At 35.2% G+C, this 19,192-nt stretch overlaps 1 protein-coding gene across 1 annotated transcript in view; it reads left to right on the forward strand.

The window, feature by feature from the left end:
* Positions 1-17,829, forward strand: part of AHR (aryl hydrocarbon receptor) — a 56,664-nt gene extending 38,835 nt beyond the window's left edge. The window contains exons 8-11 of the mRNA XM_049641592.1: positions 512-621; positions 1,746-1,887; positions 9,180-10,443; positions 13,289-17,829. Coding sequence (XP_049497549.1) covers positions 512-621; positions 1,746-1,887; positions 9,180-10,443; positions 13,289-13,435 — 1,663 coding nt within the window. The 3' untranslated portion in view covers positions 13,436-17,829. The remainder of the gene's footprint in view (positions 1-511; positions 622-1,745; positions 1,888-9,179; positions 10,444-13,288) is intronic.
* The last annotated feature ends 1,363 nt before the right edge of the window (positions 17,830-19,192 follow it).

A 19,192-nucleotide genomic window follows, 5' to 3' on the forward strand; every position in this document is an offset into this window, starting at 1 on the left:
TATCCTGATTACATTGGTTGGTTTGTTTTACATTTTTTAATGCACAGACTCTATTTGATTTTTAGCCCTAGAAGTTGAGTAACTTCCAGAAAATTATGAGGTAGACTGTGATATTAGCATTCATACTGTGTCAAAACCTATAATTGGTTTTCCCCTAATACAGGAATGCAGACAGATGTGAAAAGCTTTGCCCCTTGAAATGGAGTATATGCTTTCTAGGTTTTTATTAAAGATTCTGTTTTACCTACATAATCTACTCTGTTAGATTCATCTTTAGCCATGCTAATTTTCAACAGTTTTTTTTTTTTCCAGAAGAAGAAAATAAAACTGGTATTAACAGTCATAAACAAAAGAGAGCACTTGCATGAATATGGTTTTTTCTACTGCTCATATGAAATTCTGAATCAAGGAAAACAGTGCAGAAAATAGCATATAGCTGATCAATTAGGTTGTTTATTTCATTTATGTTAAATTTTAATTTCTTATTTACCTTTTTTTTTTTTTTAAACAGAGGAAAACTTGTTTTAGGCTACACTGAAGCAGAGTTGTGCATGAGAGGATCAGGATATCAATTTATTCATGCTGCTGATATGCTTTATTGTGCAGAGTACCATATCCGGAGTAAGTTGTATTTTGTTATGAATGTGTCCCAAAAAACTGCATATATTCTAGTACATGTTTCCAATTTTACAAAAGGTAATGAGTTTAAAGCAACTGGATAAACTTACAGTTGATGTCAAACCATTATGATTAACCTGAATTACACTCAATTTATTAACTGCCTTACACTTACCATGCAAGAGTCTAGTACTTTAATTACTATGAAAATGAACATTTTGCCCAATGTTTTGCTCAATTTTTAACGGCATTTTAAATGGTATCATTAATTTATAAATCTATGCTAATATAGATTATGCTTTAAAATGGTTAAATAAAATCCTAAGTGGTAGAAACATTCCCTTTTTAAAATGAAATTAATTTTAATAGTTTTGTTTTCCCCAAATTGTGTACCCTCTCTGTAGTTAGATGTATTACCAGAATTTTCTGATTTAATCTTCCCTTTAATCTACTAAATAATAAATTTAGTCTTGGGGCGCCTGGGTGGCTCAGTCGGTTAAGCGACTGACTTCGGCTCAAGTCATGATCTCATGGTTTGGGAGTTCGAGCCCCATGTCGGGCTCTTTGCTGACAGCTCAGAGCTTGGAGCCTCCTTTGGATTCTGTGTCCCCACTGTCTCTCTGCCTCTTCCTACCTCGTGCTCTGTCTCTCTCTCTGAAAAATAAACATTAAGAAAAATTTTTTTAAAAATAATGTTTAGTCTGTAGTAGAAAATAAACAACTCTGAAGAACTGTTTCCATACATTTTAATATATTGTGTTTAAAGTTATCAAGACATATATCATCTTTGGTGATAAAAGAAATATGTCCAAAAAATATGTCATAAGGGCTTTGTTTCAGAGGTTTTCTTTAAAATGTTGATTTCAGGGGCACTTGGGTGGCTCAGTCAGTTAAGCGACTGACTTCGTGTCAAATCATGATCTTATGGTTCTTGAGTTCGATCCCCATGTGGGGCTCTGTGCTGACAGCTCAGAGCCTGGAGCTTGCTTCAGATTCTGTGTCTTCCTGTCTCTCAGCCCTTTCCTCACTCATGCTGTGTCTCTGTCTCTGTCTCTCAGAAATAAACAAACATTAAAAAGAATTAAAATGTTGTTTTCAGGTTTGATAATTTTTGGATTTTGTTTTAGTGATTAAGACTGGAGAAAGTGGCATGATAGTATTCAGGCTTCTCACCAAAGACAATCGATGGACCTGGGTTCAGTCTAATGCACGCTTAGTGTATAAAAATGGAAGACCAGATTATATCATTGCAACTCAGAGACCACTGACGTAAGTACAAAGACAAAATGTTTCATGTCTTCATTTCTTTTTTTTTTTTTTTTTTTTTTTTAATAACACTTTGGTTTTTAAATCCTCTTACATGAAAACCTCAAAATAAATTCTATGAGAATTTTCTCTGGAAGTAAAAACTGAAAATATGTAAAGAAACAAGGCATAAATGAAGGACATTGAGAAGACAGAATTGACAAACTTTATTGAACAACTAAATAGGTGGAATTACAGAAAGAGAATAACCAAAGAAAACTCCAGGTTTTTTTCTGATGTATGAAGGAAAGATGAAAAGCTAGTGCCATATATAAAATAAAATAAATGCATAACAGTCCTGTGTTTAGTACATGTTTTCTAAACAAGCAGAGGTTTTTGTGTTTCATATAGATTCTGTAAATAAGCATTTTGTCAGATATTTGTATTAGAAATGTTTTCTACGCTCTAGAGAGCTGATGTTTTGTTTGTATGTGACTTGAGGTAAGATCAATATTAATATTTTCCTTTATATGTATATCCAGTTGATCAGAATCACTTCTTGACAAGGCTGCTTTTTTTCCCTGCTCCACTGCATTTTGATCAGGGGATTGTGTATGTGGTTCTGTTTTTGGATTCCATTAGTCTACTTGTCTGTTTTCACCTCAATAGCACATTATCTTTATTACTACATCTTTATAATAAATCTTGATATTTGTGTGTCAGCTTTCCATATTAGTTGAGGAATTTTTGTTCTCCTCTAGCATTGTCTCCTCTCTTCTTTATCCTTTATATTTTAGAAATAAGTTGTCAGATTTCACCGGAGTATCTGTTGTGATTTTGAACGGAATAGCATTGAAACTAGAGCTTATTTTGGGATAATCAGCGTCTTTACAATACTGACTCTTCCAACCCTTGAACATGGTTAATATATGTATGTGCATATGGGTACATGAGTCTGTACCTAAGTCTTTATCTTAATAATGGGTTGTATTTTTCTTACCTGACTCTTACGTATCTTTTTCTTAATTTTATTTCTAGTTGTTTGATGTTTTGTGATGCTGTTTTTAAATGGTGTGCATGGTGTGGTGCCTAGGTGGCTCAGTCAGTTAAGTATCCAGCTCTTGATTTCAGCTCAGGTCATGATCTCATGGTTCGTGAGATCGAGCCCCAAGTCAGGCTCTTGTACTGACATCATGGAGCCTGCTTGAGATTCTCTGTCTGTTCTCCCCCTTCCACTCTTTTGGTCAAAAAAATAAATAAATAAAACATTAAAAAGAATAGTATGCATGTGTACACCAGTTTCTAATCGTTGAATTTTTTAATGCTGGCTTGTATTCAGTGAACTTATTGAAATCCACTTATTCTCATAAGTGTCTGGATCCTTCACAATTTACTACATAACATTTGCAATAATTTTTTTAATCTTTAGACATTTATTATTTTTTAAAATTCCTTTATTGCACTGGTTAGGCCCTCAGTAAAATGTGAAAGAAATAATGATATCAGGTTTTGTTTTTGTCTTATTACCAGTCTCAGGGGGAATCTTTTAATATTTTACCATCAAGTATGATGTTGTGGTAGTGCTTTTGCTATTAAATTATATATACATACACACACACACACACACACACACGTGTATGTATACACACATATACAATATCTAGATACTACATGCATACATATATACATATATTCTGTATTTATATACATTATATTCATATATCCATATAGATTATATACATTTTGCTACTAAATATATATTTTTGTTTAAGTATATGTACACATGTATATATACGTATAATATATATATTCGTGTGTGTGTATATGTGTGTGTGTGTATATATATATATGTTTTTAATTTAAGAGCTTCCCTTCTCTTTAGTTTACTAAATGTTATGATGGGTGCTGAATTTTGTTAAATATTTCTGGATTCGGGGCGCCTGGGTGGCGCAGTCGGTTGAGCGTCCGGCTTCAGCCAGGTCACGATCTCGCGGTCCATGAGTTCGAGCCCCGCGTCAGGCTCTGGGCTGATGGCTCGGAGCCTGGAGCCTGTTTCCGATTCTGTGTCTCCCTCTCTCTCTGCCCCTCCCCCGTTCATGCTCTGTCTCTCTCTGTCCCAAAAATAAATAAAAAAAAAAAACGTTGAAAAAAAAAGAAAAAAGAAAAAAAAATTAAAAAAAAATATTTCTGGATTCATTAACATGATGATTTTTCTCTTTTATGCTGTATTTCATTTTCATTTTGTAGTATCTGTACTGACTTTTAAAGAAACATTGTTATTAGCAAACTGTGCCTTCTCAAATAATATTGCTACAAAGCCATTAGTTTCTAATCCTCTCAAGGATCCAACTTTTGGTTTGTTGATTTTTCCTATTGTTTGCTTGTTTTCTGCTGCATTTATATCTGCTTATTACTTCTTTCCTTCTACCCTCTTTGGGTATATTTGCTATTTTTCCAGCCTTTATCAATTCCCCCTTAAGCACAACTTTAACTACAGTCCTCGTGTTTTGATGTGTCTTGTTTTTTCTATTCATGATTTTTAAATATAGTAGTATGTACTTTTTACATTGGGGATTTTCTGGGTTTTTTGTTTTAAAAAAAATTTTCTTAATGTCTTCTAGAGCAAGTGCACGTGAGTGGGGGAGGGGCAAAGAGATAGGGAGACACAGAATCCAAAGCAGGCTCCAGGCTCTGTGCTGTCAGCACAGAGCCCAATGTGGGGCTTGAACCCATGAACCTTGAGATTGTGATCTGAGCCGAAGTTGGACACTCAACCGACTGAGCCACCCAGGTGCCCCTGGTGTTTTTGTTATTGAATTTTACATCAATTCCACTGAAGTTAGAAAACATTCTGTGTGTGATGTCAGTGTTTTGAAATTTGTATTTTTTGTGTCATTTATGATCAAATGTTTTATGGTCAAATATATAGTCAGTGTTAGTAACATATCCCATGTGCTCTGGTAAAGAATCTATGTTCTATTGCAGGTATAGTGCTCTTCATTTATCAGTGGTTTCATTTGGGCTGTTCATATTTTTACTATTTGAGTTTGCTTGTTAGTTATTCAAAGGTTATTGGTTGCATTTTCTCATTACCAATGAGGCAGGACATCTTTTGTATCTTTCTAGGGCATTTTCCTTCTATGAATTGTCCGTTCATATTGTTTGTCTATTTTCTCCTATGTTGTTTGCTTCTCTCTGGGTCCTCATTGGAGCTCTTTACTTCCTATGGGTGTTAAGTTGGATATATTTATACACACACATACTATATGTAGTATACATGTGAAATTACAAACATGACACGTTTTATCCATGTATAAACTTGATTTATGAATGCTTGTGCCATGTAAGATTTTTAATTTTTATGTCAATTATGCTAGTATTTTCCTATAGAGATTCTACATTTTATTTACACATGACTCTTCCCACTCAGATTTCTAAGATTTTTTAAGTATAATTAACATACAATATTTTATTAGTTTCGAATGTACAACATAGTGATTCAACAATGATACACATTATGTAGTGCTTACCGTAAGTGTAGCTGCCATCTGTCAGCATATAAAGTTATTACAGTATTATTGACCGTATTTCCTGTGTCGTACTTTTCATCCCCATAATTGATTATAACTGGGAGTTTATACCTCTTAATCCCATTCGTCTATTTAACCCATCCTCCCAGCACCTTCAGTCTGGCAACCACCAATTTGTTCTCTATTTATGAAACTGTATCTGTTTTTGTGTGTGTGTGTTTTGTTAGTTTTCTAGATTCCATGTAAGTGAAATCATATGCTATTCATCTTTCTCTAACTTTCACTTAGTGTAACACCTTGTAGGTCCGTCCAGGTTTTTATAGATAGCAGGATTTCATTCTTTTTTATGGCTGAGCAATATACCATATCTTCTTTATCCTCTCTTCTGTTCAATAGGTTGCTTCCATATTTTGGCTATCGTAAGCAGTGTTGTAATAAACATAAGGGTGTCTCTCTCCTTTTGAGTTAGTGTTTTCATTTTCTTTGGGTAAACACCCAGCAGTGAAATTACTGAATTGCGTGGTGGTTATTTTTTTAATTTTTTGAGGAGCTTCTATACTGTTTTCCACAGTGGCTGTGCCAGTTTACATTCCCACCAACAGTGCATGAGGGCTCCCTTTCCTCCACACTCTCACTACCACTTGTTATTTCTTGTTTTTGATGGTAGCCATTCAGACTGGTGTGAGGTGGTATCTCATTGTAGTTTTGATGTGCATTTCCCTGATAATTAGTGATGTTGAACATCTTTTCATCTGTCTGTTAGTCGTCTGTTATCTTCCCTGGAAAAATGTCTATCAGGTTCTCTTTTTAATCAGATTCTTTTTGGTAAGTTGTATGAATTATTTATATATTTTGGATATTAACCCCTTATTAGATACATCATTTGCAAATATCTTCTATTCAGTAGGTTGTCTTTTCATTTTGTTGATTGTTTTTTTCACTTTGCAGAAGCTTTTTATTTTGGTGCAGTCCTAATCATTTGGTTTTGTTTTTGTTTTCCAATTTGTCGGCATACAATTTTTCATATAGTCTCTCATATTTCTGTAGGGTTGGTTGTTACTTCTTTTATTTCTGATTTTATTTATTTGCATTTTCTCTCTTTTTTTTCTTGATCCTCGCTAAAGTTTTATTGATTATCTTTACAAAGGCTGTTGGTTTCATTAATCATTTCTTTGTAGTCTCTATTTCATGTATTTCTGCTCTGATCTTTAGTATTTCCTTCCTTCTAACTTTGTGTTTATTCTTTTTCTAGTTGCTTTGGGTGAAGGGTTAGATTTGTTTCAGATTTTCCTGGTTTCTTGAGATAGGCCTGTATTGGTTTCAACTACTTAGAACTACTTTGGCTGTGTCCCAAAGATTTGGACCACTGTATTTCCATTTTCATTTGTGTATTTTCTGATTTCCTTTTTCATTTCTTTGTCATTCCTTTGGTTTTTTAATACCCTGTTGTTCAGCCTCCATGTATTTGTGTGTTTTCTAGGTTTTTTTTTTTTTTTTTTCCTTACAGTTGATTTCTAGTTTCATTTATCTGTGGTCAGAAAAAATCCTTGTTTGGATTTCAGTCTCAAATTTACTGACGCTAGTTTTGTGACTTAACATGATCGTCTTAGAGAATGTTCTGTGTGCATTTGAATGTGCATTCTACTTCTTTTAGATGGAATTCCCTGTTATAGATTAACTCCATCTGGTCTAATGTATCATTCAAAGCCACTGTTTCCTCATTAATGTTTTGCCCAGATGATCTATCCACTGATGTAAGTGGGGTGCTCAAGTCCCCTACTACTGTTGTATTACTGTCATTTTGTGTCCCTTTATGTCTTTCATTTAGGCTTCATATATTTACTGATCCTCTACTAGGTGCATAGATATTTGCTTTTGTTATATCCTTTTGTTGGATTGATCCCTTTATCATTATGCAATGCCTTCCTTGTCTCTTGTTATAGTCTTTGTTTTAAAATGTATTTTGTCTTTTAAGTATTGTTACCCCAGCTTATTTTATTTTGCTTTCATTTGCATGGAAAATATTTTCATATCCCTTCACTTTTAGTCTGAATTTGTCTTTAGTCTGAAGTTAGTCTCTTATAGGTAGCATATAGATGGGTCTTGTTTTTTTTCCAGTCACCTTGTATCTTTTGATTGAAGCATTTAGACCATTTATATTTAATTAATACATTAATTGCCATTGTGTTCACTGTTCTGATTTTTTTTTGTAGTTCTTCTCTTTTCCCTTCTTATTTTCTTGCTTCCCTTCTGATGGGTATCTTTCTTCAGTGTCATACTTGGATTTCTTTCTCTTTATTTGATATTTTTTAAATCTTTTACATATTTTTGGTCTGCAGTAACCTTAAGGTTCATATATAACATCCCAAGTATATAGCAGTTTATATTAAGTTGATGGTTGATGGTTGCTTAAGTTTGAACACATTTCTAAAAGTACTATGTTTTTGCTGCCCTCTCCATTTTTTATATATTTGATGGTATGTTTTATCTTTGATTACCTAAACTAATATTTAGATCTAATTCATTTTTACTACTTTTGTCTTTTCATCATCATAAGGTTAAATCATGCATTTATAAATGATTGATCTCCTGCCTGTACTCTAGGTTTGCCAGTGACAATTTTCCTTTCTTAATTTTCTCACTTCTTGTTGTGACCTATTTTTTCCTGAAAGAAGTCCCTTTACATTTCTTTTAAGTGGTTTAGTGGTGATGAATTCCCTTTAACTTTTGTGTGGGAAAGTTTTCATCTCTTCTTCAATTCTGAGTGATAGCCTTGCTGTAGGTTTGTTTCCTTTCAGTACTTGGAATATCTCATGACAGCCCCTTCTGGCCTGCAGAGTTTGGCTGCTTCCTGGACCAGAAAACCTGTTTCCTTCCCCAGTTTAGGGAATTTTTCAGTCCCTTTCCTTCTGTCTTCTTCTTCTAGGAGCCCTATAATGTGAATGTTTGTGTGTTTGATGTTGTCTCAGAGACCCCTTAACTTATCCTTTTTCTTTTTGCTGTTCTCCTTGCCTACTTTCCATTACCTGTGCTCCAGATCACTGATCCATTCTTCTGCATCGTCTGACCTGTTGTTGATTCCTTCTGTATTTTTCATTTTAGTTATTGTATTAAACTCTGATTTTTTTTTTTATATTTTATGTCTCTTGGCTGAAGCAGTCACTGAGTTTGTCTACTCTTCTCCCAAGTTCAGTGAGCATTTCTTTGAACTCTTTATCAGGTAGATTGTTTATCTCCATTTTGTTTAGTTTTTCTCAAGTTTTGTCTTACTCTTTTGTTCGAAGTGTTATCCTATTTTCTCATTTTGACTTTCTCATTAGGTTTAACAGGTAGTCCCAATCTTGAAGGAGCAGACTTGTGTAGGAAGATCTCCTATGTAGGTTGCATGTCTCTGGCACATTTGGCTGAATGACTAGTGCTGTAGAGGGCAAGGAGTCCCTAGTTGCTCTGCACAGGGGTTGCCTTGGCTGGGATGGTTAATTCCTAAGTGTTATAGTTTGTTTTTATACTTGGATCTTTATTCCACTTTGAACTTATTTTTTTCAGGAGGATTTCAGGGGTGGAAACTGAGAATGGATATAATGACTAAATTCTGGGATAAATTCTAAATCACTTAAATTTTTCTAACAAGTTTTCTAACACTTGTTATCTGGAACATTTATGTCAAAGTAAAGTTCATGTTCCAGATCAAACTCAATTACAATGTATTTTGCTTTTATATTGTTTTTCTATTACATTTTTCTAAGTGTTTGAAATAACTTTTTTTTTTCTCATACCCAATTTTAGAGATGAAGAAGGAACAGAGCATTTACGAAAACGAACTATGAAGTTGCCTTTTATGTTTACTTCTGGAGAAGCTGTGTTATACCAGGTAAATAACCCTTTTCCTCCCATGATGGATCCCTTACCAGTGAGGACTAAAACTACTGCTTGTGGAAGAGAGTCTGCTACCACATCAACTCTAAATAAGGAATCTTTCAATCCCAATTCCCTCCTGGGTGCCATGATGCAACAAGATGAGTCTATTTATCTCTATCCTGCTTCCAGTAACACAGCTTTTGAAAGAAATCTTTTTAACGAACCTATGAATGAATGCAGTAATTGGCAAGACAGTATGGCACCAGTGGGAAATAACAGTATCCTGAAACATGAGCAAATAGGTCAGTCTCAGGATATGAACTCAGCAATCTCTGGAGGTCAATCAGGGCCCTTTGCAGACAACAGAAATAGTGACTTGTACAGCATTATGAAACACCTAGGCATTGATTTTGAAGATATCAAAGACATGCAACAGAATGAGGAATTTTTCAGAACTGACTTTTCTGGTGAGGATGACTTCAGAGATATTGACCTCACAGATGAAATCCTGACCTATGTCCAAGATTCTTTAAGCAAGCCTGCCTTCCAGTGTCCCGGTTACCAGCAGCAACAGGCCGTGGCTGTGAACTCAAGTTGTATGGTACAGGAGCACCTGCAGCTAGAACAGCAGCAGCAGCAGCAGCAGCAGCTGCGGCTGCAGCACCAGCAAAACCTCGTAGCATCGGAGCAGCAGCAACAACTGTGTCAGAAAATGCAGCATATGCAAGTTAATGGCATGTTTGCCAATTGGAGCGCTAACCAGTCTGTGCCTTTTGGTTGTCCGCAGCAAGAGCTACAGCAGTATAATGTCCTTTCAGACTTACCTGGGACCAGTCAAGAGTGTCCCTACAAATCTGAGACGGATGCTATGCCTTATACACACAACTTTATCCCCTGTGATCAGTCTGTGCTGCCACAACATTCCCAGGGGCCACAGTTAGACTTTCCCTTAGGGAACTTCGAACCATCCCCGTACCCTACTACTTCTAATTTAGAAGATTTTTTCACGTGTTTACAAGCTCCTGAGAACCAAACACACGGACTTACTCCAGAGCCGCCCATAGTAACTCCTCAGACGTGTTATGCCGGGGCTGTGTCCATGTACCAGTGCCAGCCGGAACCTCCTCACGGCCACGAGGCCCAGATGCAGTACAATCCAACAATGCCGGACCCACAGGCATTTTTAAACAAGGTAAGGGTTTTCTCAGGCTGAGTAAACCTTTTTAGTGATTCTTCTTACATTTATAGACCTCAATTGTAAATTTTTTATTTGACTATTTTTTAATAAGCCAGTACTTTTCCAGTAGTAGTGTGTTACTAATACTAATAGATCTTTTTTAACTGAACAGCCAAGGAGAAAAAAATCAAGGGCTACAGCAACATGAGTATGTCATATATTGTTTAGAATAGATCCTTTGGTTTATCTCTGTTCTTAATAATTACAGGACCCTTTAAAAATTCAGAGTTCAGAGGCGCCTGGGTGTCTCAGTTGGTTAAGCGTCCAACTTTGGTCTTGATCTCGTGGTTTGTGAGTTCCAGCCCCACTTTGGGCTCTGTTGTTGACCACTCAGAGCCTGGAGCCTACTTCCAATTCTGTGTCTCCATCCCCCACTCACTCTCTGTCTCTCTCTCTCAAAAGTAAATAAACATAAAAAAAAAAAAACTTTTTTTTTAAATATCAGACTTCAAATATATATTTGCATTTTTAAAAGTAATTTCTTAAAGCTCAATCTTTTTTGTATGTGTTAAAATCAGGTTAAAGTCAATACAGTTGTGCTTTTTTCAGACACCTTTGTCCTTGGTGATCCCTGAATTCAGTCTGAGGCTCCTCACTGTTCTATGGTAATCCCTCCATGTTATCTGCCCAATCCTCATTTTATCCTTCAAGATGGAATGTTTTTTTCTAGCATCTTGTAAAAAAGTGTAACTTACTGGCTTTCTCTCATGTGGTCAAGCTGGGTACTGTGCTAAATTTTCTACTTGTCTAGAAGTTTTGTTTGTTTATTTGAGAGAGAGAAAGATCGAGCAGGGGAAGCAGAGGGAGAGAGAGAGAATCCCAAGCAGGCTCTGCACTGTCAGCACAGAACCCCATGGCGGGGCTTGTACTCATGAATTGTGAGATCCTGACCTGAGCCGAAATCTAGAGTTGGACACTTAACAGGCTGAGCCACCCAGGACCCCCCAAAATTTGTACTTATTTTTTAAGGGGCTTGAACTCACAACCCTGAGATCAAAACTCACATGCTCTACCAACTGAGCCAGCCAGGAGCCCCTATATCTTTAAACTATGTCATCAGAATACTTCTAGCAGCAAGCACACTTTAAATCTAAATATATATATATATATATATATATATATATATATATATATGTGTGTGTGTGTGTGTGTATATATATTTTAGATTATGTATATATATTTTTTACATTTAAACATATATATGTGTGTGTGTGTATATATATGTGTGTGTGTGTATATATATATATATATATAATTTAAACAGTAATGGTAGCTGCTCTCTGTGGCCACTGGGGAATACATCATTTTTTCATTCATGCTTTTCTGTTAGAAAATATTGAGTTCATTTTATAGTATAATTAAGTAGGCTTTTGAAGAAAATCTTGATTTAAACTAAGTTCAGTGGTTTCTGTTTTCTGTGTATTATAGATTAGCAACAAAGATTCAAGTTAACATTTGTAATTGTCTTACATTTGGCTTGTATATGAGTTTTTTGATAGAAAATGGTAATGAAAGTTTTTCTTATCCTCATTTCTGACATCTTCAATTATATCAGAATTATTCAGTACACTCTCACAACATTGCTATGAAGTACCATGGATAGGTAACTTGAGTAAGTTGTTGACAACTTAATAATTTACATAACCTAAAATTTCATTACCAGGTTCTTTCAAGTTTTTTGTTTTTCTCCCCTCCCTGCCACTTTGTGTTACTTCTTTATGAACAGTGAGTTAATAGCAAGTCTGTAGACCTATGTATTTCCCCAGGGAGTTACTTTTAAAAATTGCCTACGTGGCTCACAGTATTATTTTATTGCATAGCATTGTTTTTGATAACATACTTCAAGACAATTGCTGACTTGCATTGTGTTAATGACTGGTAAGAGTAACTTAAAGGCTACCATTCTCTGCATAATAACTTCCATTTGAAGTCTCCACAGCTGCCATTCACTGAAGACCTGGATTATATGACTTTCACTATATATTTAATGTGTGTTTTAGAGGATCTTTTAAATCTGTGTTTCAAGGAATTAAGGGTATGATTTTGATCTATATGAAAATTTCCATAACTTTCACTAACTATATCCAATACAAAGGCCCTATAATCTATAAAAGCGTACAGACTATGTATCTGGTTTTTTTTGTTTTTTTTTTTTTTTAGTAGCAATTGTAGACTCATTAGACTATTTGCATTATAAGAAGACAAGAGCAAGCATTTTATTTGATAAAAATCTATAATTAGGATACTTTTTAATAGCACTTACTAAAAGCCTGTAACAAATAAAAATGGTTTAGGAAATCATACCCATGCTGTAATATTTTAGGAATATTAAGATGCTTCTATCAGAAATGACCTCTTATAGAAAAGTTCTACGTCTGCAGTCCAGTCTAGTCATTTTGAATGCAGTCAAGACTTTGGTACCCAGAACTTGCCTGAGATGAAATCTGGTCAAAGCCAACCTATGTATGACGGATATATCTAACTGTGATTCATAACTGGTACTCTCTGATCCATCATTTCCTATCCAGACCAAAGGCAATTTGTTAATCAAATACTCTCCTAATACCACTTCTGAGCTGAGACCCATGTATCACACATCTGTACCATCTAATGGAGAAACCAAATTGTTATAAATGCAGCTAATACATAATATTTGCTGTGTTGGTCTTCATTGAATGATGTAAAGAATCTGAAGTTTAACATGCAAGACAAAGATTTTAAAAATACTTTTTAATATATCATTTAGTGGGTTAAGATACTTGAAAAATCTAATAAGTTGCATTGCTATTTTTGTTTGCAGTTTCAGAATGGAGGAGTTTTAAATGAAACCTATCCAGCTGAATTAAATAATATAAATAGCACTCAGACTCCCACACACCTTCAGCCCCTTCATCACATGTCAGAAGCCAGACCTTTCCCCGATTTGACATCCAGTGGATTCCTGTAATGCCAAGCCCATTTTTCACCATGGATTAAAGAAGATTACAGAATAATAGAACTATCAGTGTTGGACATCAGCAACTTTACATGGAGGCATTGATGTATGTTGTTCGCACTATTATTCCAAACCAAATTTTAATGTTTTTAAGAGTTAAAAAAAATTACCAAAACTACATATACTATAGTCATTAAAAAAGAAAGTGTACTGCCAGAGAGAGGGAGATGCTATCTTTATTTCACTTTATAGTCTGAGTAGTAGAGAATATACAAAATTCATTCAGGGGAACTTTATGACACTTTTAAATAAAAAATTTCTGTCAGAAAGAAATGGAATACTTTTGAGTTTTCAACTTATCTATTCTTATTAGTACACCAAATAACAAACTATTTCCTTTTATCTTCTTTTATCTCAGATGTTAAAATAAGTGGTTTGGTGCTTTTATAAAAAGATAATCTCAGTGCTTTCCTCCTTTGTTGTGTAAGTGCCTCACAATTTTTTATAACACTGTAGGATGTATATTTGATAGAAAGTAAACTTTTTAATAACTTTCTGCACACAAATATTATTTGTATTTCTTAAATTCAGTCATTTGTATTAGTCCAGGCATGTTTTAACTGCACTACTCACCCACTTTCTTCAGGAAAAGGGCAAGTTATGATAGAAAAAATATTTATTACCTAGTTGCTTCTACGTATTAAATGTTGCTATGTGCCTTACGTTGAAAAATTTTGAAAGTAAAATGTCTTTCCAAATTATTTTTTGATCAAATAAAGACTGCAGCACTAAAATGTCAACAGTGTTTTCGGGAGAAAGAGATACACTGCAACTTACCTTTACTGAAATCTCCACCATGGTGGTTCAGTGTTGCAGGTGTGCAAAGATCTGCTTGAATGGGACCGTGTTTATCAACTTGCAACGAGGAGGAAGTAGCTTTATTTCTAGCTCTTTAATCACCATTTCACTGTGTATGAATTCTTTAAAAACTACTTTAGACCTAGAATGAACTTTAAGGTAGAATGTGTTGACTTTATAACTTTCACTTACTAGTACAGTGGAAACTATTTGTTTTTTCTCATATTTGAGGAGCGTGAAGTTTGAACGTGGCAATGTTTGATGCAAAGTATTATGAGTGACACGATTGGTGCATTTATATAGTTTATAATGAACAAAATTATATTTAAAGTATTTTCAAGCTTTCATTTGAAAATAGTCTATACCTTATATATGCACGTAATTTGAGTCTTACATATAGTCTTGCGTCTTTTCAAAATATCAAATAATGAATCCAACTGCTTTTACTTTGGTCTTAAGACACCCATGCCATTCTCTTAACTTCAAACAGTACATTGTTTCTAGGATACAATGGCCTTTATTACTGGTAAGGCAAATGATCCCCCCGCTAACTCTACTGTCCTCAGGTAATTTTTAAAAAAGACTCATTTATTTAAATGTGACATCTGAAGGGCAGGCACATTTTTCATGTATTCTATAAAAAACATGATGGAATCTTAAACCAAGGTATAGTATTAAAATGCACTATTTTCACTTATTTTTTTTTTAGTAAATTAATGTATATCAAAGTGGCTTCAGAAAAAATATGTCAGTTCTATGAATTTTCAGTTCATTCTTTGAATCCATAGAATCAATTTAAGGAAAAAAACCAATTTGTCTAAAACATTTCATAATTTGTTTCCAGTATGAGGTATCACTAAAGGTTTAGACCAGTGGTCTGGCTTAATATTCCATTTTTACATTTAAACTTTTCAGTAAAAGCCTTCACAATAACCATTTTTGTTAGTGTCTTCCACATGCCGTTGGGTGAATTATTTAGTGGAAAAATAGGCTTTTTAAAGTGTGACTAGGATGACAGTTCTACACTTACAAAATTAAAAACTTTTAAAGCAATATTGTATATTTTTATCTACATAAAATAAAATGTATCTAAGAATAATAAAATCACATTAAACCAAATACACATTTGTCTGTATTGCTAAGTGCCAAACAGAGAATGCTCCGTGTGCTGGTCTAATGAGGGACTCATTTCTTAGATAATGTGCACTTCTGAGTATGTGGGTATGTCTAATTTGAATTTTTCCTAAACCAAGTTGTTCTTCCGGTACCAGGAGATTTGCCTGTGTTCCAGTGTATGAGGAAGCTTTCATTCATTACTCTGCACCAACTAGTGTTTTTCAGTATTACTAAATTTTTGGTAGATGTTTTCATGACTTTTTTCTTCAAAATATTACTGCATACCTATGTCATACATATTTTGTTCAAAATATGATTTATAATATCCTTATCAAACAAAATTGTATACAATAATATATGGTAATAAAATGAAGTATAAATTACATGTTTTAATGTAAATTCTTTCTGGTTCATATAGAGGAAAAGAGCATGTTTAGTACAGTGTTTTAACGATATTAAAGGCAATCTATAATATTGAAGGAGACACGAAGCAATAATTTATGAAATTCTGCCCATGGATATTTTAACCTTTACATGGATATAAAAAAGGCTCTTCAAGTAACGTCGCAGATTAAAATGCTTCTGAAATGGAGTACTCTTTTAAACTTTGTATTGGTGTTACAGATGTAGTGGTGTTAGTGTCTCAGATTAAATTTTAAAACTCCGCTTTTAATACTATTTGATGAGTTTTTAAAACAACTCATGTTGTATTTTGTTCTCAGATTAGAAAAATTATTGCTTAAGCCTATCCTCTAACAAATATAAATGATACGTTACGCCTTTGGCATTAAACTCAGGAAAACATTCACTAAGAATGTTGCAATTAGAATTATTTGAAGAAAAAAATCCTAAAACAACAGTTTTCATTCTATTAACTTTTTTTACATTAGTCTTATGTTTAGCCATTACAATCATTAGATATTTCTTCTCAACGCTCGACATATAAGCATGGCAAGTGACCAACACCATACTTAATTTTGACATTTTAGAAATACTGTGTCTTTTGTCTAAGAGTTCCATATTCAGTTTTAACCATTTGATCTGAAAACATCAAGTAAAAAAATCGAGATCATGATAATTGTCTTTGCTTTCACTCCAGTGGCTTCGATCAGCAGGACTGACTTCCAGTTGTGCCCCTTCACGGAGCCTGTCAAATACCAGTGGTGGTAGTTACTCACAGGACTGGATACTACTCTCATGTTTGCCTCCCAGTGTCCGCGGATGACCTTGCTTCTAGTGTTACTAATACAATTGAAATCATCAGAAACCTGTAACGCATCCTTAGTGTGTCTGTACCTTGACCTCAACAGTGCCACTACCCTTGATCTCTTAGGCTCACCTACAGTATGTGAGGAGAGCTTCCCCTAACTTCCAGATGAATACCCTGCCTTTCCAAGTCTGGTGCACATAGTGTCTACATTGCCCCTGTCCAGTCTTTGTTCTATAAACTTCTCTCTGTGCTGCTTCTCCCTCCAGCCTGGAAAATACTTACTTGACCCTGCATCCTTTTCTTACTAAATTCTTTACCTCCTTTCTCTAAAATAATTTTTTATCTCCCAAAATCTTGTTTTATTTTTCATCTTTCTATTAAAATGCTTTATGGACGTTCACTTAACTTCCTTCCCACCAGAGGCTAATTCTCTATCCCTGCAGGCCAAATTGTACCATTTGTACCATCGGTGAACTTTTTTCTTCCCTTAGCTTCCGTGACATCCATTGTCCTGAAACCTTCTATCAGTCCTTGTCTTTCCTGTGTTAGCTACTCTCCCTTCTTCCACCTGGTAACAGACTTGGTTCTGACATTTTGTCTTTTTTTTTTTTTTCTATATACTGTACCTTTGGAAGCTCATCCATTCTGCAACTCCTGCCTTTATGATGAACTGCTGCAAAACCTGTTCTCTCTTATCTTACCTCTGCTAATCACTGACTGACATTGTGGAACATCTTCTCCCTCTGAGAGCATAGCAAAGCTTAGCACACAGACTCTGGAGTATGATTCCTGGCTTTGTACATATATGATATGAATCATTGGGAAGATCTCTTACTCTGAGTCATAGTTTCTACAAAATAAGGATAACCATAATACCTGCCTCACTGGATTGTTGGAGGATTCAATAAATGATTTATGATAAACTACTTAGTTCCCAATGGCCAAAACTGGAACAATTTGAATAACATAACAACAGCATTGGATTAAAACCCAAAGAATAAAATAAATATTCTGAGTCCATCCTGATCTATATAAATGATTAAACACATAAATGAGCAAGAAGGGGTAAATTTTCTTTACAGAAGAATCCTAAGTGTTTGTAGATACTACATTCTCCCAATAGATGGAGCTTAGTACCCCTTCCTTTTGAATGTGGGCCGAACTTAGTAACTTGCTTCCCAAGAACAGAGTCCAGAAAAGGGAAAAAAAAAAAAAACAAAAACCATAATGACTTTACACTGTAGCAATCTGGCAAGCACTGCTTTAACCCAGTGATTGGGGTTGACATCACCAAGGGTAAGTCATGGCAGCGTGTTCTCCCTAAGTGATGCTCTGACAAGCACACTTCAGCTCTACTGAATCCCAGTCTAATTGTGTGAAAGTATCAGACAAACCTGAAGTGAGAAACAATGCACAAAATTCCTGAGTATTCTGTAAAATGTCAAGGTCAAGAAAAACAGACCAAGACACTGTCACAGACCAAAGGAGACTAAGGAGGTAAATGGGCACTAAATATATTACGGCATCTTGGATTGCATCCTGCCATTGCAAAAGGACACAGCTGCAAACAAGGGTCCAATTCGACAAAAAACAGCAACAGTTACAGAAATCCCAATAAAGTTTGCTTGACATTAATTTATTTCCTTGTTTCACCAATGTCCCATGGCTATGAAAGACACTGTGTGGTGTTAGAGGAACCTGAATGAAGGGGATGAAAACTTGCTCTATTTTTTCGGGGTGCTTGGGTGGCTCAGTCTGTTAAGCAGCCAACTTCAGCTCAGGTCATGATCTCACAGTAAGTTTGAGCCCCACCTCAGGCTCTGTGCTGACAGCTCAGAGCCTATAGTCTGCTTCCCATTCTGTGTTTCCCTCTCTCCCTTTCCCTCCCCTGCTTGCTCTCCCTCAAAAATAATAAACATTAAAAAAAATGCTCTATTTTTGCATCTCTAATTTAAATCTAAAATTCTTCCAAAATAGTTTACTTAAAAATCATTTTCCAGGGGACCTGGGTGGCTCAGTTGGTTAAGCGTCCGACTTTGGCTCAGTCACAGCTCATGATCTCACAGCTCATGAGTTTGAGCCCCATGTCCAGCTCTGTGCTGACAACTCAGAGCCTAGAGTCTGCTGCAGATTCTGCGTCTCTCTCTCTCTACTCCGCTCGCACTCTGTCTCAAAAATAGACATTAACAAAGAAATCATTTTCATATTAAATAAACAGTTTGATGATAGCCACATAGCAACTACTCAATAACTATCTGCTTTTACTATTTCCCTGTGATATCCATGCAACCTCTTCTCAGTTGGAGGTAAATCTGTGCCTGACACTAATCCTTTTTTTACATTGTTTTATTTTATATTTGAGAGAGAAAGAGAGAGAGAGACAGAGCATGAGCAGGGGAGGGACAGAGATGGAGACAGAATCTGAAGTAGGCTCCAGGCTCCACACTGTCAGCACAGAGCCCGATGCAAGGCTTGAACCCACCAACTGCGAGATCATGACTCGAGCTGAAGTCAGACGCTTAACCAACTGAGCCACCCAGTCACTCCAGGACACTAATCCTTCTCAATCTGTTCACTGTTGATTT

Source organism: Panthera uncia, chromosome A2 (assembly GCF_023721935.1).
Source record: "Panthera uncia isolate 11264 chromosome A2, Puncia_PCG_1.0, whole genome shotgun sequence".
Lineage (NCBI taxonomy): Eukaryota > Metazoa > Chordata > Mammalia > Carnivora > Felidae > Panthera > Panthera uncia.